Source organism: Myxocyprinus asiaticus, chromosome 13, assembly GCF_019703515.2.
Source record: "Myxocyprinus asiaticus isolate MX2 ecotype Aquarium Trade chromosome 13, UBuf_Myxa_2, whole genome shotgun sequence".
Lineage (NCBI taxonomy): Eukaryota > Metazoa > Chordata > Actinopteri > Cypriniformes > Catostomidae > Myxocyprinus > Myxocyprinus asiaticus.
The window spans coordinates 42,733,748-42,761,670 of NC_059356.1; the positions used below are offsets into that span (position 1 = coordinate 42,733,748).

General features: G+C 36.7%; 1 protein-coding gene across 4 annotated transcripts; it reads left to right on the top strand.

Annotated features, from left to right (window-relative positions):
• LOC127450033 (target of Myb1 membrane trafficking protein-like) lies at positions 1 to 26,516 on the top strand. Of its 4 annotated transcripts, none has more exons than XM_051713739.1 (16): positions 1 to 130; positions 7,515 to 7,599; positions 8,087 to 8,165; positions 8,613 to 8,762; positions 8,869 to 9,003; positions 11,724 to 11,828; positions 12,567 to 12,683; positions 17,270 to 17,403; positions 18,917 to 18,956; positions 19,060 to 19,195; positions 19,304 to 19,346; positions 20,143 to 20,209; positions 20,425 to 20,493; positions 24,959 to 25,018; positions 25,614 to 25,644; positions 25,854 to 26,516. In XM_051713739.1, exons 1-16 carry the CDS (start codon positions 79 to 81, stop codon positions 25,946 to 25,948), a joined length of 1,398 nt encoding a protein of 465 aa, XP_051569699.1. In that variant the 5' UTR covers positions 1 to 78; the 3' UTR covers positions 25,949 to 26,516. The 4 variants fall into 4 exon arrangements, with proteins under 4 accessions (XP_051569699.1, XP_051569701.1, XP_051569700.1 ...); XM_051713741.1 differs by having other exon boundaries at positions 24,959 to 25,044; positions 25,854 to 25,956; XM_051713740.1 differs by lacking the exon at positions 20,425 to 20,493.
• The last annotated feature ends 1,407 nt before the right edge of the window (positions 26,517 to 27,923 follow it).

Consider the following 27,923-nt stretch of genomic DNA (forward strand, 5'->3'; position numbering starts at 1 on the left):
TGTTACGTTTGTTTAAGCTCTTCAGCTGATCAACCAGAAGAAGTACTGCTCAGTGCAGGAGAGAAACTCTCTCGGAGGATGGAGTTTTTCATAGGAAACCCTTTTTCTACACCTGTGGGTCAACTTATAGGTTAGTATCACACTTTAGACGACTAATGAATCAAACGAGTACGTTACCGCGAGCATAATTTCAGCACTTCATCATTTTAACGTAATTTTTTGGATACGACTGCGTGATGTTTGCATTGAATTTAACAAATGTTGTTTTATATGTGTGGTTAATTTATTTACAAGACAAATATGAACACGTATATATAATTTTATCAATGACAGCAATGATACGATTAAATTTGATCGACATCTCGTTCGTACAATCCAGTATCGAAGGCGGGATCAAAAACTGCTTACCGTTCTCATGATTGGTACATTTGCTTGTCAATCAAACGCTATCTACCAATAGTAGTGAAGGAAGGCGGGGCGTGGGGTTTGTTGGCATTTTGCAAGTCTCAATGCACCCTAATGACGTTTTGACCCATTTCTTTGCTGCACTTATTTAGAAAAGGACTGTTTCCACCAAAGAATTAAAACGGTTTCGTAAGCCCAGTTAAACTCATTCCAGTACACTCGTTTTTGCTCAGAAACACAATACTGGGGGCATTTTTATCACTTTCAAATGGTGTTCTCTTGTCTTGGTCCGTGCAAGTAAAATCATCTCAATAGCAGTTAGTTATGGAGGGACTGGGACTGTTTGTTCCAGCCAAACACCCTAATTATAACAACAGCTAAATAATTTTCGCAATGTTCTGCTCATCCCGGATTGCTGTCTCTTCTGCCTTTGATGAATATAAGTTTCAGTTTGCATGAATAAACTTAAAGGCATAGTTCACCAAAAAAAAAAAAAAAAATAGGAAAATTCTGTCATTATTTATTCACCCTCATGTCGCTCACCCATATGCAGTTATTTTTTCTGTAGAATACTAAAAGCCTCGGCACACTCACAGAGAAGTGCTTCTTCATTCTTCACTCAAAGCCAGGAAAAGTTTCAACGACATACTGTTTGCAAACATTCAGACACTGGCCACACCGCTGGGGGAGGCGTTTATAGGAGCATTTAAAAATGAGGATAATATGACATGAAAATGTGTTATCGATGACTTCTTTGAGTGTAATTCACACGAGATCAGTAAAAGAAGCTGTTTTAACCACTCGATTATGATTTAAAGTAATCTGTATGGCGTCAATTTTATATCACCAGAACTTGAATTTGGAAAAAGCCTCCGAATGCCGAGTGTAATTTGATGTTATCGAAAAATGTTGCTGTTAATTTTAAATATTTGAAAATATTTTGTGTGAATTCACCTAAAAAAAAAATTCAGGTTGTGAAATTCAAGTTTTTATTATTAAGTGATGGATTTCAGTTCGTGAAATTCAGGTCTCAACATTCAGGGTGTTGAATACGGGTTGAAAAATTCAGGTCGCAAAATTTGAGGATGACATCCGGCAATGCAAGGAAGAGCAAACGAAGATCGATGTAATCCATTTCTCACTTTGACAATCGCAAAGCGACGGAAACAGCTCAAAAGAGTAATTAAACATAAATAATAAAACACAAAAAGGTATACTTTAGGGATACTTATTATAATGTTTCATTAATGTGTTTTGAAGAAAAGATCAACTTCATCAGTAAATTGGATCCTTCACCTAACAGCAAGTTTCATCAAGAACCTTATTTCAAAGGGCGTGCTGAGTGACTCCAGTCAGGCTTCCTAAGCAACCAATTGGCCCGGTTGCTAGGGAGGGTAGAGTCACATGGGGTAACCTCCTCGTGGTCGCTATAATGTGGTTCTCGCTCTCGGTGGGGCACGTGGTGAGTTGTGCATGGATGCCGCGGAGAATAGCGTGGGCCTCCACATGCGCTAGGTCTCTGTGGTAACACGCTCAACGTGCCACGTGATAAGATGCGCGGATTGACGGTCTCAGACACGGAGGCAACTGAGATTCGTCCTCCTCCACCCGGATTGAGGCAAGTCACTATGCCACTATGAGGACCTAGAGCGCATTGGGAATTGGGCATTCCAAATTGGGGAGAAAAAGGGAGGGAAAAAAAAGAACCTTATTTCATAATCATATGGGCAAAGGATATTTACCAGTGGAAACGAATAATCAAACTACCTAATTTTAGCTGCAAGTCTGCAAAGAAAAAAAAAGGAAAGAAAAAAAAAACACATTGTAGTCGAGAAGTATTAAATAATAAATCTAAAAATAAATATATATATATGTGTGTGTGTGTGTGTGTGTGTGTGTGTGTGTGTGTGTGTGTGTATATATATGTGTGTGTGTGTGTGTGTGTGTGTGTGTGTGTGTGTATATATATATATGTGTGTGTGTGTGTGTGTGTGTGTATATATATATATGTGTGTGTGTGTGTGTGTGTGTGTGTGTGTGTGTGTGTGTGTATATATATATATGTGTGTGTGTGTGTGTGTGTGTGTGTGTATATATATATATATTTAAATTTCTCTGCCTTCAGAGACAACAGAGTGTGTTTAATCATTACATCCATGGTAGCTGCCTCTTGTTGATACTGTAAATAAGTGAAATAATACAGACATATGGCTGACTGAAACAACAGCCGCCTTTACCCATTTTGTAAGTGTGTGTTGCATGTCTTGGCTGTTTGATAAAATTATATTTCACTTTCTCTTGGACATTTGTACTAGTGCTGAATAAAAATATAGTGAACTTTGAATGTACAACACACATTCTGTTCTTACTTGTTTACATTACCAGTCTGGATTGCTTGAGTTAGCATGCCATCTTGCTTTTTAATATTTGTATGAAAATTCTGGGTAGTCTAACCTCATATGTAGATTTGTGGACTACTGATGATTTGTCAGTGTCTTATTTATTATGCTTATGTTCAGGCAGACCACGTTACCTTCATGATAATACAAATCTGGGCTCCATCTATATACTTTAGAGAAGTGTTCTGCAATATGTGCATTTGCATTGTACCCCTTACTAAAATTAGACCAGTATTCCGTTATAGTTTCTTTTGTCTTGCATGTAATGCATGCGTGAAAAATCAAAAGTGATCATTACACGAGTCATTTAACCTTAAATGTCAGTCTTTTACTTCGTCACATTTTCTTTTAAGTATTAACAATCACACACACACACACACACACACACACACACACACACAAAACATAACAATAATAATACAGAGGCCTAAAATTATTCTGTCATTTCCTGTAGCTATTATTAATCAGGTATTATTATATTAATTTCCTATACACTCAATTCGTGCATATAGCAAAAAAATAATAAATCACGGTAATGCATGAGCATATTGACCTGTTACATATGACATCACTGTATGATCACGCTGCCTTTGTGACCAAAATTCCATTTACTTTCAGACAGTGTGCTGCGCTGTGGGATGCGACAAAAGCCAGCAAAAGTTTTGTTTTTATTTATAAATCTTGAAAAAGTGATACTGCTGTTCAGAGCCAACATTTTATTTTTCTTACATTAAAGTTTTATCTTTCAGCTTAATTTCACCCAAGTCAAGCAGCGATGAAGGGGGAGAACAAAGATATAACACTTATATTTTTCTGCTTTATTTATCTGTGCACGTATCAAATACAGTACATATGTTCATTCATGTTTATATTCATGTCATAACACCCAGACTATGGTATGCCATGAATGTAACACATTACAATAATAAAAAAGCACTATAATGTCAATTTACAGTATATTTTTATGTGTATATACTAATGTTGGTCAATAAATAACACATAAGATTATGAAGCACAGACTACAATGTAAACATTAGTCATAAACACTGCCTCGGCTGCTTTCGTTTTTCGTGTGTTCTTCATGAGTTAAAAACAGCTCTTACATTCATACAGACGTGATCATCACAGACGTTTTGTATTTTAATCAGACCACAAAACAACACAAAAACATTTGAAATGAGAGATGTTTACGGTGATGTACCACTGAGACTGACCGGTGTTATGGATCAACTGGGGATCGTGTTACCTGGACATGTATGTATGTATGCACGTGAATAATTTTAATGGCCCTTTCAGCTGATTCGTTCAATGTGAATTGCCAAGGAGCAAAGAAAAGACGTTTCGCACATTATTAAAAATGTAGGCTATATATATTTACTGCTATATATATATATAGTATACTGTATATATTCATTAATTCATTTAAAATTACTTTTTTGACCTGTTTCCATCGCTTTGCGATTGTCAAAGAGAGAAATGGATTACTTCGATGCTCGTTTGCTCCGGATGTCATCCTCGAATTTTGCCACCTGAATTTCTCAACTTGTATTTAACATCCTGACTATTGAGACCTGAATTTCATGACCTGAAATCCACCACTTGAATAATAAAAACTTGAATTTCACAACCTGAATTATTTTTATTTTGTTTTGGTGAATTCACACAAAATATTTTCAAATATTTAAAATTAACATCAAATTACACCGTCTTTTTTGAAGATCATGAATTCGGAAGCTTTTTCAAATTCAAGTTCTGGTGAGATAAAAATGACGCCATAAATATGCATGCAGTTGATAATAGGTAATTTGTAATGTTTACCTTTTGTATTCATGGCACTAACATGCTATAAGCAGCCATAATATGCACCAATTGCATGCTGTTTTTGTCATTTATGATGACACTGATACTACTGCAAAGATAGGTGTATAAAAGTGTGTTAATGGGCAGAATAAAGACTAAAGAATGATGATAGGCATATCTTACTTTGGTTGATGTGTATGGCTGCAGATGGCGCATGAGTGAAGCAGTACTTAACAGTATTTGAGTAGATTTGATTCCTTTTGTAGACTAATTAAACAAAAAACATACATTGCATGACATGTTCTTGGAAAATGTCTCAATGTGAACAATCAAACAGATGCAGGTAAATTTGTACCAGCTCGCTAATAACTCCACACGGCAGTGTGTTCATGTTGACTGATCTTAACTGACTGAACAGGAATTAGCTGTCGGCCTCAAAGTAGGTGGAGCTCCAGGTCACACCTACTGATAACATGGACCAATGGCAGTAAGATGTTTAGCAGCCGGTAAGAAGTTTTCCTGAAAGTTTGCGCCGGCGAGCTGTTAAGAACCACCGAAACAAACTCAAAAACACCTTTATTTTGGCAAGGTTTTGTTCTAAATTATATCACACCTGTTCGTTCTTCAATTTCGTATGAAGTGTGTAAGGGCCTTAAAGTAGATATTTTGAATGTGTGAGTAAATAATCATATAATATTGGTTTTTGAGTGAACTATTCCTTAAAAGTTATTAGTCCCATTATACAACAACACAGGCAGTGTAATGATGGAACGTGCCCCTTCAAGCTGCTGAAAAGCCTGTTTTCCCTGCCCAGATGCTGAGCCTTAAGCACTGTAAACTATATAACAAGACATGTAAAGCATGTTATGTTAATCAATGCTAGCTCAGCTGTACCACAGTTATGAGCGTGGATGGGATTTCTGTAATCCATAATGAGTTACTGTAAATATGAGAATTCTTTGAAGTTATTCTGGCCTCTTGATGACTGTAAACTGTTGTTATTATTATCACTATGTCAACATACAGTAAGTTCGGTGCTTGTAACTGTGGGGTTGTATTGGAGACATAAACAGCACCACTGATGAGTAAGGTAACAATGATGTCCTGACATAAGAGCAGAGCAGAGTAGACAGCCAATTCAGTGCTTTTGTTTGAACGTGTATGTGATTGTATGATCATTCTAAAGTTAATGATGTGTTTACAAATGATTCTGTTGATAAGGAGCTGTACTTTTTTACTGCAAGCCCTTTTGACATTTAAGCATGTGCAGGAGGATATAGATATCAGCATTTCATTTTTCACTAGTTAAATGACCATGAGCTGTAGGAAAAGCATTTAACTTTTATAAGCGTATAAAAGTTATTTATTATTTTTTTAATTTTTACAATTCCCAAAACGTTGGGACAGCATTGTAAATGCCAATAAAAACGAAAAAGAGTGATTTGAAAGAATTTTTCAACCTGTGCTATATTGAAAACACTACAACAACACATTACTTGATGTTTTACCTGGTGAATTAATATATTATTATTATATTTTTAATCAGATGATTGCAACACGCTCCAAAAATGTTGGGACAATCGAGAGTTTACCACTGTGAAACATCACCATTTCTTCTAATAACATGTATTAAGCATCTGGGCACTGAAGTCACAAGTTTGTTAAGTTTAGCAAGCAGAAATTTTCCCCATTCATCCATTATACAGGTCTTCAGCTGTGCAATTGTACAGGGCCTTCGTTTGCATATTTTGTGCTTAATGCACAACGCATACTTAATTGGAGACTGGTCAGGACTGCAGGCAGGACAATCTTGCACCCGCACTCTCTGCTTACACAGCCATGCACTTGTAAACCGTACATACTGTATATGTACAGATTTGTACATATTCTTTCTGCATTAATGGTGCCCTTATAGTTGTGCAACACAGGTTACCCATACCATGGGCACTGACCTCCCCCTCACCCATACCACAACATACACTGGATTTTGGACTTGATGCTGATAACGGCTTGGATGGCCCTTTTCCTCTTTGGCCACGATGTGTTGTTTTTTATTTATTTATTTATTTATTTTTTCAAAACTATTTGAATTGTGGACTCTTCGGACCACAAAATACAATTCCAATGTTCTGAGACCGAGCCCAGAGAAGTCGGCAGCGCTTCTGGACAGTGTTGATGTATGGCTTCTCCTTTGCATAGGAAAGCCTTAACTTGCATCTGTGGATGCAGCAGTGAATGGTGTTGACTGACAAAGGTTTACCAAAATATTCCTGAGCCGATGTCATGATATCCATTACAGTATGGATCCATATCCATACATTACCATATCATGATGGTTTTTAAGATGGTGATGTCTGAGGGATCAGAGATCACACGCATTCAGAAGTGGTTTTCGGCCTTGCCCTTTATGCATTGAGAATTGACTGGATTCCTTGAATCTTTTAACTATATTGTGCACTGTTGAAGGTGAAATGTCACAATACTTTCGATTTGTCTTTGGGAAACATTGTTCTCAAAGTGCTGGATTATTTGCTGAAGCATCTGCAAATTGGCGAGTCTCAACCCATCCTTACTCTAAAAGGACTGGGCTTTCTTTGGAGGCTCCTTATATACTTTAACAACTCTCCTGTTTAACATGTCCTGTTTCACATCACCTTGTTGATTCAACTCGTCAGATTGTTATTTATTCTTAATTACCCCGTCTCAACTTTTCTGTAATGGCATTGTTAACAGTGGTTAATAAACCTGCATACATGTCTGTAAAAGTATGTTTGCTTTGGGGTAGATCTGGGTTTCTGCATTTTGTTTAGTTGTGAATAAGCAAAAATTTATATTCAACCAGAACATGTTGTTGCGTTCTTTAAAATATGAACCTTTGTGTGTTTGATTTTTGTTTTGTCTCTCGCTTAGAACATGCCACCAGTTCTTCTCTCCCGTCAGAAGACTGGGGCCTCAACATGGAGATCTGTGACATAGTAAATGAAACAGAGGACGGGTATGTATGCTGAGGACGGATGTGTGTTTATACAGCCATGGCAATCAAATTTAAGTCATTGCATTAAATAACAAAATATCAAACCAACTAGCATTTGCAAACAATGTACTTTGCTTACTTTTAACCAACTGTTTCCAAAGTCATTTTAGTCAATCTATGGACATGTTCCATTAATGTTTAACAACCAGAAATTGTCCAATACTTTTTTTGTACTTCATTTTGAACAGTATATGTGATGTTTTATAAATTAAAACCCAATAAATGTATTTGTGAAATAATTTGCTTAAAAATGTGCTTTGGCTTTCTGTAAAATTAATGCTTAATTTATTTGTTTGCACTCAATACTGTACATTTAAGTGTGGCTTAAGTGTCCAAATGCTATTTTGGGCACACTGTAAATCTGAAAGGCTATTTGTGCAACTTTACAATGATTTGAGCTTCTAATTTGTATAACATTTAAACTGCTTTGTTGTAATTCTGTTTGTAGGCCTAAAGATGCAGTCAGAGCAATAAAGAAGAGGATCTTGGGAAATAGGAATTTTAAAGAGGTCATGCTAGCTTTGAGTGTAAGTGTCAAACGTATTGTCAACATCACCAATTACTTATCTATCTTGTTCCATATTTCTGCACATATTTGATTGTTAAAGCTGAAGTGTGTACATTTTTTGAGTTCAGTTTAATATGTAGAGATGACTATACTGTAAGTAAGCAAAAAAAAAGTGTAAAGACTGTGGCTCCGTGGCGCTATCAAAACATTGCTATTCATTTAAGCATCCAGACTATCCTGAAACGGCAACATTAACTCAACCACTGGCATGAATTTGGGGCGGGACGGATCTGTTTGTTCAACCAATGGAAGCCAGGTGGTGTTCGGGAAACCTGTTTGAAAACAATAATTATTTGCAAATGACACACTTCTGCTTTAAATAGCTAAATAAAACTTTCTCACTTATACTGTCTTTGGAAGTATTCTGCTAGTAGATTGTTACAATGAGCCTTTGGTTTTGCTGCAGGTGTTGGAGGCCTGTGTTAAGAATTGCTGCCACAAATTTCACGTCTACGTGTCCACCAGAGACTTTGTGGAGAATGTTTTAGTGCAAACCCTACTGCCTAAAAATAACCCTCCGATGATTCTTCAGAACAGAGTGCTAAGCATGATACAGGTCCAAAAAACAAACAAGTCTTTTTGTCAGTTCAACTGGTGCTTAGTATTCAGACAAAGCACAGGGTGTGTCTGTCATATGATTCTGTCTTGTGCTCTCTCACTAGGCGTGGTCCGATGCCTTTCGTAGTTCTCCAGATCTGACGGGTGTTGTGACCGTGTATGAGGATCTCAGGAGGAGAGGTGTGGAGTTTCCTGTGACAGAACTGAATGGATATTCCCCTATTCACACTCCCAACAGGGTATAACTTGTGCAAATACACATAATACACAAACCAATAATGTTAGACTCACTGTTTTTAAAACAATAGAGTTCAACTGTAGGATTCCGGAAGTAAAAATCCCATTCATTTTCTCCATAGGCGAATTGATTTTAACAATCATTTATCAAACCTGTTGTGAGCACCAATGTTGTTCATTGATGGTATATGCTTCTTTTGAAGCCATCAGTCCATGTTATTTCAACTTGTTTAAAGGAGTATTCCAGGTTCAATACAAGTTAAGCGCAATGGTAACACTTTACAATAATGTTCCATTTATTAACATTAGTTAACAGCATTAGTTAACATAAACTAATATTGAGCAATACTTTTACAGCATTTATTAATCTTAGTTAATGTTAATTTCAACATATACATTTTAAAAATCAAAAGTTGTACTTGGTAACATTAGTTAATGCACTGTGAACTAACATGAACTAACATTTGAACAATTGTATTTTTTATTAACTAACATTTACAAAGATTAATAAATGCTGTTACAAATTATATAAAAATATATAGTTTATTGTCTATTCATGATAATTAATGCATTAACTAATGTTAACTAATGGAACCTTTTTTTTAAATGTTACTAGCTCAATCGACAGCTTTTTTGGCATAACGTTGATAACCACAAAATTGAACTATCCCTTTAATAGCGGAATTTCTGGTGAAGAACTACATTACCCATGAACCTGAGGGAGAAAATCCACTAGTCAGGATATCTTGGCCAACAAGCCACAGCAAAAGAGCTTTGCAGCGACCACCCACTTCCACGATGCACTGTGAATGACACATTCGCGTCGGTCTCCGTACTACTTACATTTTTTGATATATATCTGAATATTTTGTAATAAACTTAAAATGTATTGTTTCTCTATTTCTAATCAACAACTTTAAATCAATAGTTGTACATTTTCCTATCATGTTTTTTATTTGATAACGTCATTCTCTTCATGGGATTGTAGTTTATTTTCTAATGAAAGATGTTAAGGACACAGTCTTTTGTCTTTTTGTCCAATTTTGAAATGCTTTTTTGCTTCAAATCAAAGTTTGTAATGTTGTGATTCATGTCGTGATTCATGGCTTAGAACTATTTTATGAAGTATTTTATGTAATCCCTATGGATAAAAGAATGGGAAAAATTCTTCTGGAACCAAGACGGCTGGAAAAGTGGCCGGGTACTATTGTGCTCTATTTTGTAATTGTCAATGCTCACATTTTAAAGGGATAGTTCACCCAAAAAATTCTCTCATCATTTACTCACCCTCATGCCATCCCAGATGTGTATGACTTTCTTTCTTCTGCAGAACACGTTATTATTTTTAGAAGAATATTTCAGCTCTGTAGGTCCATACAATATAAGTGAATGGTGGCCAGAACTTTGAGCTCCAAAAAGCAGAAAAATTTACCATGGTAACTTTAGTTTCAGCAAAAATTCCATTGGTACTGCATTTATTTGTGTTCTGAGTGGATTTTAGCATGTTGCTTTACAGTTGTTCTGGATGGTTCTTGGTAGTTGCTTACAGGCCCAAGTAGGGTTTTCGCCACTTTTCATAACACAATTACAGGACGCTTGAGCAGTTTGAGCACTTCAGTACAGGGACGAGGGTCCTCCTTGATCTAATTCAAAAGAGCCAACCCATAAATCTCTATAACATTCTGGTCCCTAGATATGGCCCGGTTTATTTTGCCTGCTTTATAGTCCGCCATGTGAACATCATAAATCTGATTGCTTAGTAAGTAATAGCACCCCTTTCCTGAACAGGCCATGTGATTTTAGGCTTAATTCATGTTCGTAGCACAAACAACAGGACAAGTTTTAATTGCGTAATTTTGTATTGTGTAATTGAATTGTACAATTTCTGCGACACTAGCGCCACCATATGGAATTACAAAATAAACATTGTTTTCAAACAGCCTTCCATATTACGCCCTCTGTCTGCTGTTTATCGAACAAACAGATAGTCCCTCCCCCAACTCAGGCCATTGGTTGAGTCAATGTTGTTGCTTCGGGCTAGACAGATTGCTCAAAACAAACAGAAAGTTGATAGTGCCACAAAGACACAGTGTTTACAGTTTTCGAGAAAATTAACCTATGAATGGCTTACTAATAGTTGTCTCTGCATATTAAGCTGGTAGGATTGGAGAGAGAATTTAAACACTGAAAAAGTTACAAACTTCAGCTTTAAGATGCGTCCGAAATCGCATACTGTCAGCATACTGCTTTTGATGAAGAACGCACTTCTCGGCTGGTAAAAAAGAATGTTCTTTAGGTGTGCAGGTGAGTAGAAATAGAAGAATCCAAGAAATCTAAGAAATAGATGACGTAGTAACAACAACTGCAAAAAGAGTTCACTCTGGGTTTGTCAAACAAGCACAATTTAAGCACAAGGAACAACTTTCTAGGTAAATATAGCACTTACAGTCGTAAAGAGCCGCTCGACTCGGACACCCTACTCCATATGCACACTGTTTTTGGCGTATATAATAGGGACGTATGAGCAATAATAACAGTGCTTCTTGCAAGGGCAACTGCTAATAAATGTAGTAACTAAAGTATTTTGGTGAAACACCATACCATCTTTATAGGTCCTCTCTCAAGAGTGCTTGTGTGAAATATGACTTATGCCTTTGTCCCCTGATTTGGTTTCATTTTCTTAGTTTGTATTTATTAATTTATGACTGCTTGACTCCAACAGAGCGTTGACTCCATGTCTCCGGTAACAGCGCATGCAGAACAGCACACAGTCAAATCATCACAGCCACAGAATACAGAGACTCCCCTCACACTGTCACCTCAACAGGTAAAACACAAGCAGTCCTGCAGACTAACATGTCACAGTCAGTCTAAAGGGTGTGTAGGGCTGTAACATTGTGGATTTAAGGACTGAACAAAATGCCTTTGATTGACTAACCAGACTAAAACGAGAGAAACCAGTCAGAGGGCATTGATGTAGCAAATTAAGGTTTTCATTTGCATATTACATCACTTTATTGTGGAACTCTACATATCTGTGCTCTTCAAAGGTTTGGACTTGCACTTGATACATTTTTCAAAAACGTTTTCATCGAAAGGCTTATGTTTAAATGCTTGAAATTACTTTTGAAGAAAATTATAAACTGTGCCTATGTTTGTATTTCTTCACAAAAAGGAAATTTAACGGATGAGTTGAACAAGACTGTAAAGGAAAAGCAGCCAACAAGTGTCCAGCATACATGGAAACTTATTCATTACTGTTTAAAAAGCATCTCAGGATGCACATCATGAAGTTGGTTGAGAGAATGTCCACTGTGTGCAAAGCTGTAATCTACACAAAGGGTGGCTAATTATATAAGCTAGTTTTGATTAGTAGAGCATACTTCCATTTATGTCATTTCATAGCTTTGATGACTTCACTATTATTCTGAAATGTGGAAAATGGCAAAAATGAAGAATGAGTAGGTGTGTCCAAACTTGTGACTGGTAGTGTAGGTCTGAGAAGTGGTGTTTGCCATTTATTGTTGGTTGGTACTGTTGGTTTCAACAAGTGGCTGTGTTTCAGAGTAAGCAGTTGAAGGCCGAACTGGAGATGGTACGAAATAATCTTTCGGTGATGTCAGACATGATGTCACAGATGGAGCCCGGAAGCGTTCAGCAATCCGACACAGAACTGCTGCAGGTTAGAATCGCTCACACCCACACTAGGGGCGGTTCCACATCATAGACCAAACAAATTATATTTAAACAAATCATCAATGCATTATGACTACATAATAATATTTAGTGGGGTAAAGTGTAATTTAAGTTCAATATTGATTAAATGTTTGCTTATAAGTCACTGGTGTCCAAGTGTTCAAATCAACTGCCTTGCATGTTCTGTCTTAAACACTGATATCAAAAAACATTTACACATTCCAAAGATTTTAAATTGTATGTATAACTTACACTTTAATTGAATTAATTAATTAATTAATTCTTGGACACCTCCGTCGTTTTAGTGCTGTGGGTGGAATTTTCAGACGGTCCCTTACAAGCGGCAGTCATTGAAAGCCCATGTGAGAGTTTTAGGCATAATTCTCCAGCTACAACAAGCAATGGCCGTTTGAGTTCAGTGTTTTATAACTGTATTATATAGTCATATATTCTTTAATCTAATCGTGTTAATGATATCATTGTAAAATTGTCGGCTCCAGAGTAAATGTAAGTGTAAATTACTTTAATAGCGCAATTTCCCACGTTATCACAAAACCCGATCTGGATCTGATTTTCTGCCTTCTTGAATGCACCTGAGCCCAACTCATTAGAGACCACTCTTATTTGGCAAGCATTCATTATAAAATATTTTTTCTGTGTATAAATCTGTCGGTTTTTAATTTCTCGAACAACAGTACATACATATGTTATTTATAATTTTATATTTTTTTCACCGTCTTTAATGTTTTGCACTGTACAATCCAGAAACGAGACAAATGTAGTGCAACAAGTTTGGCAAAACAGACAATGAAGCGACTGAAAGAAACAATGAAACAGCACGCAGGAACAGGTATGAAGAAACATGTATGAAGAAACAGCAGCTAGCGTTATACAGGGCCACTCCGCACCTGCAATGGCAAATTTATTATGAATACACGTAAAACATAAAATTGGAACAATTTTTAAACCACCCCACTAAAGCCCAAATAAATAACTTGCATTCAGTGTGAGAGGCTCATACCATACAATAAGCTCACCACATCAACGCACTTCAACCTAATAATATATACAGATTAATATTGGTACTGTTGGGTTCAGGCGCAAGAATAAAAAGCAAACGCACAACTAACCAGGAGAGACAGAACAAAGATTCAGAGTTGATCCTGCTGTTTTTCTTGCAAAGGAAATGCAAGAGAAGCACTAAATAGTTGACAAGGAAGATAACAAACACAAACGTCCTCTTTATGAACATCAATCAAATACTTAACGCGCGGCCCACCAATCACAAGGGAGAGGCACACATGTGCTCAGTAATGGAGAATTGAGCTTAATATTAGCAACAGCATTCTCTAATAAGAGGCACACACCAAGCATGCTCAATAAGGAATGCGCATAGACACTGACAGACGTAATAATGATTAAAAAAACACATTAAAGCCATCTTATTGGTCACTTATGATGTATGCAACTGTTTTAAATTCATAGTAATGGACATAGATACACACATTTAAAAATGTACTTGTTACACTGGACCATTTAAAATGAACTAGTGAATTTAAAAATGTGCTTAAAAATACTTAAAAGAATTTTAAAGACCCACACATGTATACACACACACACTCTCTTCAGCATGTACACACCCATATTTTTTCTTTAAAGGGACAGTTCACCCAAAAATGGAAATTCTGTCATCATTTCCTCACCCTTATGTTGTTCCAAACGTATGACTTACTTTCTTCTGTGAAACAACAAAAGTAGACTATTCACTTTCATTTAGGGCTGTCAATCGATTAATTTTTAATCGAATTAATTATATTATGTGCAGATTAAGTAATCAAATTAATCTCAATATTTACTGATATGTAATAATAAATAATAATAAATTAATGTCATTTTGTATATAATTAAAATAATTATAAATATACTATGAAATAAATATTAGAATTCAGATAATTCAAATATGTCAAACATCTTTAATAATTCAAACATCTTTTACATACAGTATATACACATACTGTGTATATATATATATATATATATATATATATATATATATATACACACACACACACACAAAGTGTTTATTGTACATACATATAGAATATAATGCGTGTGTGTATTTTTATATATATATATATATATATATATATATATATATATATATGTATATATGTATACACAGTATACTGTTGTGGCAACAGACACGTAAAGTATTTAGACGATATAAAAAGCCAAAATATTGTTTGTTTTATTTCCATATCATGAACATAACCTAATTATTGGCCTACTTCCCTCTGCTCTATTTTAATAGTTGGTATATGTACTCATGCGTCAGACAGATGCTTTTGGTACATCTAACTTTGGTTGCGTCACATCTCAATCATTTTCAGCGCCTCTAAGCACTGTTTATTTATTTTTAGTTTTTGGATGATATGTCTTTGAAAAGTGCATCTCAAAATCCCTGCATTCTGTTGTGCTCAGTCTACCTGTTTTCGAGCACAAAAGCCTGTCTGTGGGAAGCTGTGCTTCCTGCTCATTGGTTTGATGAGGCGTTTTGCCTGTACAGCATTTTGCCTGTACGCGTTGACTGTCCCCTACTGCATCAAGGTGGTAAATCAAGCTTAAATTGCTCCAATGGTAGGAATATTCCTTATTACGGAATTTACGTACAGGTCGGGGGCATAACTAATTGCGTTAATTTTTATTAAATCATTAAATCGACATATTTACTTTCATTGTATGGAAACAAGATGCAATGAAAGTCAAATGGTGACTGAGGCTAACATTCCACCTAACATCTAATTTTGTGTTCGTATAAAAAAGTAAGTCATGCAGGTTTGTAACAGCATGAGGGTGAGTAAATTATGACAGAATTTTCATTTTTGGGTGAACTATCGCATACATTTACAGTGCATCCGGAAAGTATTCACAGCGCTTCACTTTTTCCACATTTTGTTATGTTACAGCCTTATTCCAAAATGGATTATATTCATTATTTTTTCTCAAAATTCTACAAACAATACCCCATAATGACAACGTGAAAGAAGTTTGTTTGAAATCTTTGCAAATTTATTAAAAATAAAAAACGAAAAAATCACATGTACATAAGTATTCACAGCCTTTGCCATAACACTCAAATTTGAGCTCAGGTGCATCCTGTTTCCACTGATCATTCTTGAGATGTTTCTACAACTTGATTGGAGTCCACCTGTGGTAAATTCAGTTGATTGGACATGATTTGGAAAGGCACACACCTGTCTATATAAGGTCCCACAGTTAACAGTGCATGTCAGAGCACAAACCAAGCCATGAAGTCCAAGGAATTGTCTGTAGACCTCCGAGACAGAATTGTATCGAGGCACAGATCTGGGGAAGGGTACAGAAACATTTCTGCAGCATTGAAGGTCCCAATGAGCACAGTGGCCTCCATCATCCGTAAATGGAAGAAGTTTGGAACCACCAGGACTCTTCCTAGAGCTGGCCGCCCGGCCAAATTGAGCGATCGGGGGAGAAGGGCCTTAGTCAGGGAGGTGACCAAGAACCTGATGGTCACTCTGACAGAGCTCCAGCATTTCTCTGTGGAGAGAGGAGAACCTTCCAGAAGAACAACCATCTCTGCAGCACTCCACCAATCAGGCCTCTATGGTAGAGTGGCCAGACGGAAGCCACTCCTCAGTAAAAGGCACATGACAGCCCGCCAAAAGGCACCTGAAGGACTCTCAGACCATGAGAAACAAAGATTGAACTCTTTGGCCTGAATGGCAAGCATCATGTCTGGAGGAAACCAGGCACCGCTCATCACCTGGCCAATACCATCCCTACAGTGAAGCATGGTGGTGGCAGCATCATGCTGTGGGGATGTTTTTCAGCGGCAGGAACTGGGAGACTAGTCAGGACTGAGGGAAAGATGAATGCAGCAATGTACAGAGACATCCTTGATGAAAACCTGCTCCAGAGCACTCTGGACCTCAGACTGGGGCGAAGGTTCATCTTCCAACAGGACAACGACCCTAAGCACACAGCCAAGATAACAAAGGAGTGGCTACGGGACAACTCTGTGAAGGTCCTTGAGTGGCCCAGCCAGAGCCCAGACTTGAACCCGATTGAGATCCGAAAATGGCTGTGCACCGACGCTCCCCATCCAACCTGATGGAGCTTGAGAGGTCCTGCTAAGAATGGGAGAAACTGCCCAAAAATAGGTGTGCCAAGCTTGTAGCATCATACTCGAAAAGACTTGAGGCTGTAATTGGTGCCAAAGGTGCTTCAACAAAGTATTGAGCAAAGGTTGTGAATACTTGCGTACATGTGATTTTTTTTATTTTTAATATTTTTGCAAAGATTTCAAACAAACTTCTTTCAAGTTGTCATTATGGGGTATTGTTTGTAGAATTTTGAGGAAAATAATGAATTTAATCCATTTTGGAATAAGGCTGTAACATAACAAAATGTGGAAAAAGTGAAGCGCTGTGAATACTTTCCGGATGACCTGTACAACCCATAAATATAATGAATTGTTGCATATAGCTGTCCTTTTTTCTCTCTAATCACCTTCCTCTCTCTTCTGGTCAGTAGCAGCTCTACTCCATGTGCAAGCATATGCAGGGCCGAATGGTCGACCTCATACCCAGACTGACAGACGAAAAACTTACAGAGCAGTTACTAATGGTCAATGATGACATGAACACTACCTTTGCACAATATCACAGGTTAGAGGCAAAATCATGTCATTGATGGTTTAATGTCATGATGTTATGAATGTGTTGTGAGCATCCATGAATAGTGTTCAAATACTCAATGCAATTTAATCAATGCAAAGGGGACCTGCAAGGTATAGATGTCTTGTAAAAATAGGGTGAATTAATGAGCACGAGTCTTATTCCTTATTCACCATAACATAATACAACACATGTAAATGTTATTTTTAATAAAGTAAAAAAAAAAATAAATAAACAATAATTTTAACAAATTCAGACATTAGTTAAGAAAGTCAAGTTAAGCGCTTTTTTTTTTTTTTTTTTTTTTTTTTGGTCAAATTTGTTACATTTAAACGTATCTTGACCAGTTTTCTTGACCGGCAGCGCTATGATGATTCTGATTGCTGCTGGACAGTTTTCTGGTTCTGGTCTCCATAAGAAGCAAAAGACAACCGAAACTAGTGATCTAGATGGAAAACAACAACCATTTTAAGTGTTAGTTAGTTTATAAAGGGATAGTTCACCCCAAAATGAAAAGAAAAATTATCTCTTCATTTACTCACCCTCATGCCATCCTAGATATGTATGACTTTCTTTCTTCTGCAGAACACAAATGAAGATTTTTAGAAGAATATTTCAGCTCTGTAGGTCCATACAATGCAAGTGAATGGTGACCAGAACTTTGAAGCTCTAAAAAGGACATAAAGGCAGCATAAAAGTAATCCAAAAGGCTCCAGTGGTTTAATCAATGTCTTCTAAAGCGATCTAATTGATTTTGGGTGAGAACAGAACAAAATATAACTCGATTGCACTTCCTAGTACTTGACGCATGCGCAGAGTGCTAGATGGCTCTATAGGAAGTGTAATCGATCTTGAAATCATGATCGCCAGGTAGACCGCTGATGTCACGATTTATAGTGAAAAGGGAGTTATTTTTGGTCTGTTCTCATCCAAAACCGATTAGATCACTTCAGAAGACTTGGTTTTGGTCACCATTCACCTAATTTTTGGGTGAACTATTCCTTTAATGATATCAATGTAACTAACCTCGGGCCATTGCTACGAGTCATCTACCCACTCGGGTGAGGCACTTTCTAAAGACGGTCATCATGACTCCGTAAAGTATCAGCACTATGGAGCCACATGTTTTTTTGTTTTGTTTTTTGGCCATTTTTACTATTTAAAAACGCTGAACATCAGTTATCCACTAAAACATATGCAATGCAAGTGAAAATGCTGGAGACCGGAAAACGAAAACAGGCTTCCATTGTGAATTGTAGAACACTTTCACGTTTAAGAAAAAGGTGGATCGTGATAGAGAGATAAACTATAATTAGAAAGTCTTACATTAAAAAGATATATGAATAAAGACAGATATTAGGAAACACATTTTAATTAGATATAATTAAGATAGATGGATATAATTTATAATTATGTCACAGTATTGAGATGTCAAAAACCACACATAAAATGAATTTAATTACTTGTCTCACCACTAGTGTTACCCAACTTCTCTCTTGTTTAGATTTGAAAGACATCTCAACATACAGAGCAATGCACAATCTGTAAGAACATATATTTAATATTAAATACACAATAATGGGCAAAGGTTGGTTCTTTACTTGATTTGTTTATAAATGTGCATAACATTTCATTGTTTTACTTCAGAGCCCAGCTTACACAAACCTCATTGACCTCGGTGCTGCTTCGGAAACTCTTAACCAATCGAAGGCAGCAAATAGTGCTCATTGTGCAGTCAGCCAATCAACTGTCAACATACTGTCCAATCAGATGGCAGGGTTAAGTAAGTGTCAATTTTCCTTATGTTTCCTTATCATTTCTGCTCGTGTTTTATTGAAATATGAATTTTTGTAGCTAATAAAACATAATTATGATTTATAATTTGTTACAGGTACAAAGGCAGATGTAAACAAACACAGCTCGCTGCAAAAAAGGTAAAAGTCCTATAAATACAGCACATATTTGTATACATTTTATATATGAATGGGAAATCTCATGATTTTGAGGTATCATTCATGTCTGTTGCACAAACGGTGTGGGACGAGTTAAGAGCCAAAATGTAATACTCAGTGTTGGGGGTTTGTGCAAATCCTTAAAGGGATAGTTCACCCAAAAATGAGAATTCTCCCATCAGTTACTTATAATCATGCTATCCCAGATGTGTATGACTTTCTTTCTTCTGCAGAACACAAACGAAGATTTTTAGAAGAATGTCTCAGCTCTATAGGTCCATTCAATGCAAGTGAATGGGGACCGGAAATTTTAAGCTCCAACAAGCACATAATGGCAGCATAAAAGTAGTCCATATGACTCCAGTGGATAAATCCATGTCTTTTTAGGTGATCTAATCAATTTTAAGTGAAAACAGACCAAAATGTAACTCCATTTTCACTGTACATCTTGCCATTGCTGTCTCTAGGCACGATCATGATTTCAAGCTTTATTAAACTTCCTAGTGCTTAATGCATGCACAGAGCACTAGATGGCACTAGAAAGTTTAATCAAGCTTAAAAGCATGATCACCAAGGAGACTGCTGATGTCAAGATGTATAGTGAAAATGGAGATAAATTACTATAAAGTTTTAGTCACAATTCACTTGCATTGTATGGACCTACAGAGTGGAGATACTTTTCTTTTAACTATGTATGAACGATAGTTACATGGATGCATGTCTTCGAAAGTGCCACTAACAGCTTAGTTACTAATCTTTTGTTGTGATTTGTTGACAGTCCAGAAACCTCATCAGCACTTGGGGGATTGGATGCTACACAAATAAAGCGACAGGACATTGGAGCGGTAAGCATTTCTGAATTATTTAATCTTAAAGAAAGGATATCATGTTTGAAATAGAGCTTGCAAATGGCATCTCTTTGTATTTTGAGGGAACCGCATTAATTATCTGTGTATGTCCTTTGGAACAGCATTTAGTATGTGTTTTTACTTGTTCACTTGCTATTGGATGCCACACTACATGTGTCCATCATTTATAAAGGCTGTCTGTCTATGTTAAGGATGAAAGTCTAGACTCCACCTCCCTCAGCAGCTCACCTCAATTTCATTGGATGGTTGAAAAGGGAATGGTGGGTCTGATTAGCTGATGAGATAGATTGCATTTTGACGTACCATTGGCTGAGTTGGGTTTTGTTTCCCCTCAGATTGTGAACCATTTTTTCCCCTTTGGTGAATGCTGAATGTAATTTCTCTTTCTTTGTGTTGCTCTGTTGCCTGCATGTTTCGAGGATCTTTACTGGACGTTCTTTGGGACGGTGTGCTGTTTTTTTTTTTTTTTTTTTTTTTTCAGTGCTTCTCAACTGGTTTTGCTTCATAATGCAGATTTTACATTAAATGTAATTGTGGTAATTATTTCAAAATGTCCTTAGAATCAAACAGTGAAATGTATTACTGTAATATAAAAAACAAATCATAATTAAATGAATAAATTAAAATAGTATAAATCTCTGTAGGCAAACTGTATTTAATATAGTCATGTTTATTTTTTTCTTTTTACCTTGCATGGGTTTGTTCATGGTTTTCAAGGATGAGGGCATGTCTAGCAACCTGGCCATGTTGGCATCTACCTAATTTAGCTGGATTCTGCCAGTGACAGATTGAATTTGCACCAGAAAACCATTTGAATGCACAGCTTTTGATGTCAACAACAAAAGATATTTTTGAAAAAAAAAGGGCCTTTCCCCACTGGTGATATTAAAGCCCGTTTTAGGTACTTTTCCCCGGGTTTAGTGCTTTTCATCGCTTTCGCACCTAAGGAACTATAGTTCCTCGAAGCTGTTTTAGTGGACATTTTAGCTCCTACTCCGGGGTAGATACTTTTTGGGCATATAGGGACTGTGGGAGGTGCTGCAGCCTGTGATTAGACAAAAACCTGCATTTAGAAAGGAGAGGAGCTCCACAGCCACCATTAGTAACAAACTAGCTGCTAGCCTGCTACTCAGAGGATTGAGAGAATTGTACAATTCCCTTAACAGAAATAACATATAACAAACAAAGTATCCAAAGAGAATCAGCCGTTTCATGGATGTGTGTGCGTGACTTCATCGGGAGACACGCTCTGAGTTTTCATCACATCTGTACTGTGTGAAAACAGAAAATAAAGTAATTTCAGGATTACTACTTCAACTTTTTCCTGGGATGACAGATATATATAATCAGAGGTTTATCGAGAGTGGGTACTTGAACTTTATTGTACACTAAACATTAAATCTAGTTTACATGAGGGAAGTATTGCCTGATACTGCGTGGTTAACTTGCATCAAGATGTCTTATTTAAGTCAATGAGTGAGTATTTCAGTACAATAATTTATGTTGAGACATAAAAGCCTTTATTGTAAAAGATTGTGTTGATAAATACACTATATGGCCAAAAGTTTGTGGACACCCCCTTCTAATTAACGAATTTGGTTAATCCATTAAATCCAGTAAAGAAAAATCTTAATGTTTCTTTATGTAATGGTTTGGGCTTTGTGTGCTTCCAAATTTGTGGCAACTGTTTGTGGATAGCCCTTTTCTGTTCCAGCATGACAATGCCCCTGTGAACAAAGTGAGGTCCATAAAGAAATGGTTTACTGTGTCTGGCGTGGAAGAAATTGACTGGCCTGCACAAAGCCCAGACCTGAACCCCACTGATCACTTTTGGGGTGAACTGGAACAGCAACTGTAAGTCAGGCCCCATCGACCAACATCAGTTCCTGACCTCACTGATAGCCTTGTGTCTGAATGAGAGCAAATCCCTGCAGCCATGTTACTACATACAGTATAGTGGAAAGCCTTCCCAAAAGAGTGGAAGCTGTTATTACAGCAAAGGGGGAAATTGATGCCTAAGGTTTTGAAATCAAATGTTCATCAAGCACATATGGTGTCCACAAACTTTTGGCCATATAGTGTAGATTTATAGTGCATTTTCAACAAGTTGTCCGCTGAGTTCAGTGTGTGCTGTGCGGTAAAAGCGCACTTTCGCCGCCTCGTCTCATCTCTTCTCTCCGGCTTCAGCACGGAGCAACACACGCACATCTCATGAGCCCAGTTTAACCTGTAACCTGAAGACACAAGCTGTGTCCGAAAACTAGTAAATGCTATATAAGGATAGATGAAGGTAGGATGAAATAAGGTGCTTTTTAAACTGTTCAAATAGTTCCATTCATCCAAAAACACTGTTTAAAACATTAACTGATGCAGCCACAGTTCATATAAAACAGCCCTAAACAAACAAAAGTGTAGCTCCGATTCCTGCGTCTTCCGTCGGTGTTGTTGATTTTATTGTTCTTGCTATTGAAATGCGCATGCAAATAACATCAGAATAAAAATGCTCGATACTAGATGACGTCACTATGGTGGTTACTTTTGTGAATGCGAATGCAACAGGGGAAAAGTCTCCTTGGGTGTTCCGTTCCTCATAAGAGTTCTAATATAGAAAGTTACTGAGAGAAATGTACCAGGACTTTAGGTGGAAAAGGGCCTAAAGCTACTATTTATTTTGCTATGCATGATTATATGCTCAGTTGCATTTTTTTATTTGCATTTAGCATTTTTATTTATTTATTTATTTATTTTCAGAACAGACTTTTGACCCATTTTTGGGTCGTGACCCACCATTTGAGAACCACTGGTTTAGTTTTCTCAGATCTGGATCCTTTCAGCCTTATTTTATGGTGCTACCAACTTTCAAACCAACTTCTAATTCCAGTCATCAGGTTCCACCAGGACTGGAACATATTCATTTTTTTGTTTATATATCTATATATATATATATATATACAGTTGTGCTCAAAGGTTTGCATACACTGGCAGAAATTGTGGAATTTTGGCATTGATTTTGAAAATATGACTGATCATGCAAAAAAACTGTCTTTTATTTAAGGATAGTGATCATATGAAGCCATTTATTATCACATAGTTGTTTGGCTCCTTTTTAAATCATAATGATAACAGAAATCACACAAATGGCCCTGATCAAAAGTTGACATACCCTTGAATGTTTGGCCTTGTTACAGACACACAAGGTGACACACACATGTTTAAATGGCAATTAAAGGTTAAATTCCCACACCTGTGGCTTTTTAAATTGCAATTAGTGTCTGTGTATAAATAGTCAATGAGTTTGTTAGCTCTCAAGTGGATGCACTGAGCAGGCTATATACTGAGCCATGGGGAGCAGAAAAGAACTGTCAAAAGACCTGCGTAACAAGGTAATGGAACTTTATAAAGATGGAAAAGGATATAAAAAGATATCCAAAGCCTTGAAAATGCCAGTCAGTACTGTTCAATCGCTTATTAAGAAGTGGAAAATTCGGGGATCTCTTGATACCATGCCAAGGTCAGGTAGACCAAGAAAGATTTCAGCCACAACTGCTAGAAGAATTGTTCGGGATACAAAGAGAAACCCACAGGTAACCTCAGGAGAAATACAGGCTGCTCTGGAAAAAGACGGTGTGGTTGTTTCAAGGAGCACAATACGACGATACTTGAACAAAAATGAGCTGCATGGTCGAGTTGCCAGAAAGAAGGTTTTACTGCGCCAATGCCACAAAAAAGTCTGGTTACAATATGCCCGACAACACCTTGACACGCCTCACGGCTTCTGGCACACTGTAATTTGTAATATGGTCACAACCATAAGTGCTATGGTTGGAGAGGGGTCAACAAGGCCTATAGTGAAAAGAATTCCATCCCCACTGTGAAGCATGTTGGTGGCTCACTGATGTTTTGGGGGTGTGTGAGCTCTAAAGGGGAATCTTGTGAAAATTGATGGCAAGATGAATGCAGCATGTTATCAGAAAATACTGGCAGACAATTTGCATTCTTCTGCACGAAAGTTGTGTATGGGACGCTCTTGGACTTTCCAGCACAACAATGACCCTAAGCACAAGGCCAAGTTGACCCTCCAGTGGTTACAGCAGAAAAAGGTGAAGGTTCTGGAGTGGCCATCACAGTCTACTGACCTTAATATCATTGAGCCACACTGGGGAGATCTCAAACGTGCGGTTCATGCAAGACGACCAAAGACTTTGCATGACCTGGAGGCATTTTGCCAAGACGAATGGGCAGCTGTACCACCTGCAAGAATTTGGGTCCTCATAGACAACTATTACAAAATACTGCACACTGTCATTGATGCTAAAGGGGGCAATTCACAGTATTAAGAACTAAGGGTATGCAGACTTTTGAACAGGGGTCATTTCATTTTTTTATTTGTTGCCATGTTTTGTTTTGTGATTGTGCCATTCTGTTATAACCTACAGTTGAATATGAATCCCATAAGAAAAAAAAGAAATGTGTTTTGCCTGCTCACTCATGTTTTGTTTAAAAATGGTACATATATTACCAATTCTCCAAGGATATGCAAACTTTTGAGCACAACTGTATATTTTATATTTATATATATATATATTTTTATTACAAAAAACACTAATACTTAGGGCCTTTCTCTTATCTCATGAATGAGAACTAACTAACAGGTGTGGTTTGGAACTAGTAGTTACATTAAAATATATTAACATTAGTAAACTACCATGTATCTTCTGCTGTCAGATCCCTGTCGATCAGAGTGAAGTGATGGATGACATTGAACGATGGCTTGATGTGGATAATGTGAGTGCAACAGCCTGATTCCAGAAGTAAAAATCCAATTAATTTTTTCCATTGGGGAGTAGATTTTTAACAATAGCAATTTAAGTCAACAAGGTCAATTTTGATTACATGTTGTCTTTAAACACTGAGTATTGTTTAATGGGTCCCACTTTAAATTAGGTGTTTTAAACTACTATGTACCAACATTAAAATACATTACAATACAATGCATTTATTGTGTAAAAATACTGTTCTGAAAAATTCTCACAAACCTCACATTTGCTGCTACTACTGATGTTGGAGTGGGGTTAGGGGTTAGGGTTTAATGTAAGGGTTGGGATAGGGTTAGGTTTAAGGATAGTTTTAAGATTAACAGTGTAACTACAGATGTAATTAAATGCAGGTACTTTAAATGTAAGTACAATGCAACAACATATATACGTTGTATCAAATTATTGAGTGCATACTTTAGTAGTTAAAGACACCTAATATAAAGTGGGTCTGTTTATGTATTCATAATTTCAGTTGAGTCATTTTTGCATGTGGCTTTTTTTACGAAGTTGAAGCATCAGCATTTAATAAATGTGTTATTGTTTGTTCTGCCTTTGTGATGCAGCAAGATGACTTCGAGGGAGTGACAAGTGAAGGTACAAGTCCCCTGGTTACAGTATTTTAATGACAAATTAAAAATCCATAGTTTTGCAATGGATTACTACTACTAACCTAGCATATACTCTTAAGATTACATTTACACGTTTCCTAAGCTTTTCTACTGCATATAAGTGGCTAATACAAGAATCTGTGAAAGACAGCTGCATCTGGAAATCTCAAAGTATCATCTCTCTCTCTCTTTCAGAGTTTGATAAATTCCTTGCAGAAAGAGCAAAAGCAGCTGATCGTCTTCCGTCAGCAACGATGTCGCTCCACGACCCCGGCCATTCGCAACCATAGCTCTGAGCTGGATTTACATCTCTAGAGCAGCAATTAACCTGTTAACAATGTCCAATATTGTAGAACGCACACAGACTGTCAGTTTATTTCCATTTGCTTACTTTTCAGTTTGTTTATAGCAGTTTTGGTTCATCCCTTACCATGTTCTGTCTCTATCAAACTTAATAAATCTAAGCTCTAGGTGCAGGTGATGATGGAGATGTTTAATCTAGTTCTGATTTTGCACATGTATCAAATTATGAAATGTGTTTTATAACTAGACACTAATTTCTGTGGTACAGAAACCACTTTAAATGATGAAGAATGGTCCCATGGTGAAGAACTCCTTATTGATCTTTAGTAAAGATCTTGATTAATGAGCTTAAAGCTGTTAATGTATATACACTAAATCTATAAAACTGTTTTGAATGAGGTGGTCCTACAGTGAGAAAGATAATATTTGTAGGTTACATATTTTTAGCAGACTGCTGTCAGTAGGAATGTTTGTGTTTGTAATAATGACTAATTAAAAACCTTAAACATCATGTTAGTTATGTTAAAGTTAAATAAAGGTTATTTGGAAATAATTAGGGGGAAATCATATTGGTCGATAAGTAATGTATTTTATTCTGTTCCATCAGTGTTTTAGACATGAAGCTCATTTGCCCTCTAGTGCAAACTTTCATTAATGCAACCACACAGTTTTTAATATTTTGTCTTAATTAGCAGACTTGCATAAAAATTATGCAATTATAATTTCTTTCAGACCACACTCTCCCCATCATTCATACACTCTAAAACAGTGTTTCCCAACCTTTTTTCTGCCACGGCACACCTCTGTCCCACATAGGCTAACCATCGTCAATATTTTTCCTTTTCGAGAACTTGTCCGTGTTTTCTGTCCGTCTTAGTAGCGTGTTTACTTGTAATGTTTGAAATTCGGCTATGCAAAAAAACAAGTCACATAGGTAGGTTACGCTGTGTGAGGTCACAGGTGGCAAGAGCGCTAAATGGGTAATGAAAAAAAACAACAAATTTGCTTCTTTTCTAATTTGTAGATTTGTTCTTGCAATGCCATACAAATTACAGGGATGCAAACTCATGAGGGGCGAAAAAGGTAAGACAATCACTGGTCCACGAGCATTTTTTTCTGGGGATGTTTTGTTTTTTAAAGAATAAGCTAAAAGCATTAATTCCAGATATTTTAGTGATTCAAGTTTATTCAAGTTTACAATTGTGCAGAATTGGCTACAAAATCAAGAGTATTTTGGTGAGGCTGGCTTCTGTTTCACAAATTTGTTAAATTTTATTAACTGATTATTTCAGTGACCCCTTCTGGCAATGTCACTAGGTGGCGACAAATGAGTGTCTTGTGTGCTGAGTGAGTCAGTGAATCATTTTGAGTCGTTCATGACCAAAATCTACCAAGAGACTTTATAGTGTTTAAGCATTAAAAGAACAAAGCAGATCTATAGTCTTCCTTCAGTCTGAGCATTATTTTTCATCCAAAAAGACAACAATAATAGTTTAATAATAGTGAGTTTCAATAACGTCCTTCTCCTTTATTAAAACTTGCATGACTATAAATCTACTGACTTCAGTATAAGAGTTATAAACACAAAGCAGATCTATGGTATCATTTTCCTACAGTAGCCTATTTAAACTGCTGAGCATGACTTTTATCAGAAAAGACCACAATAATAGACAAATAATAATCATTTTGAGTTTCAATAATGTTCTTTCATTGTAAAGGTGAGGAGTTTGGATTCCTGAAATTATTATTATTATTATTATTATTATTATTATTATTATTCATGCATTTATTTATTTTGTGGAATTTGCTAATTTTGCACAGCACACCTGACAATCTTTCACGGCACACAAGTTGGGAAACACTGCTCTAAAAGATGCCCTATGTGTTTTACTGTGTGCTGTGGGGCAAGTGGCAATCAATAGGCCTACATTTTACAGGACACCATAGGGACTTTTTTGAGAC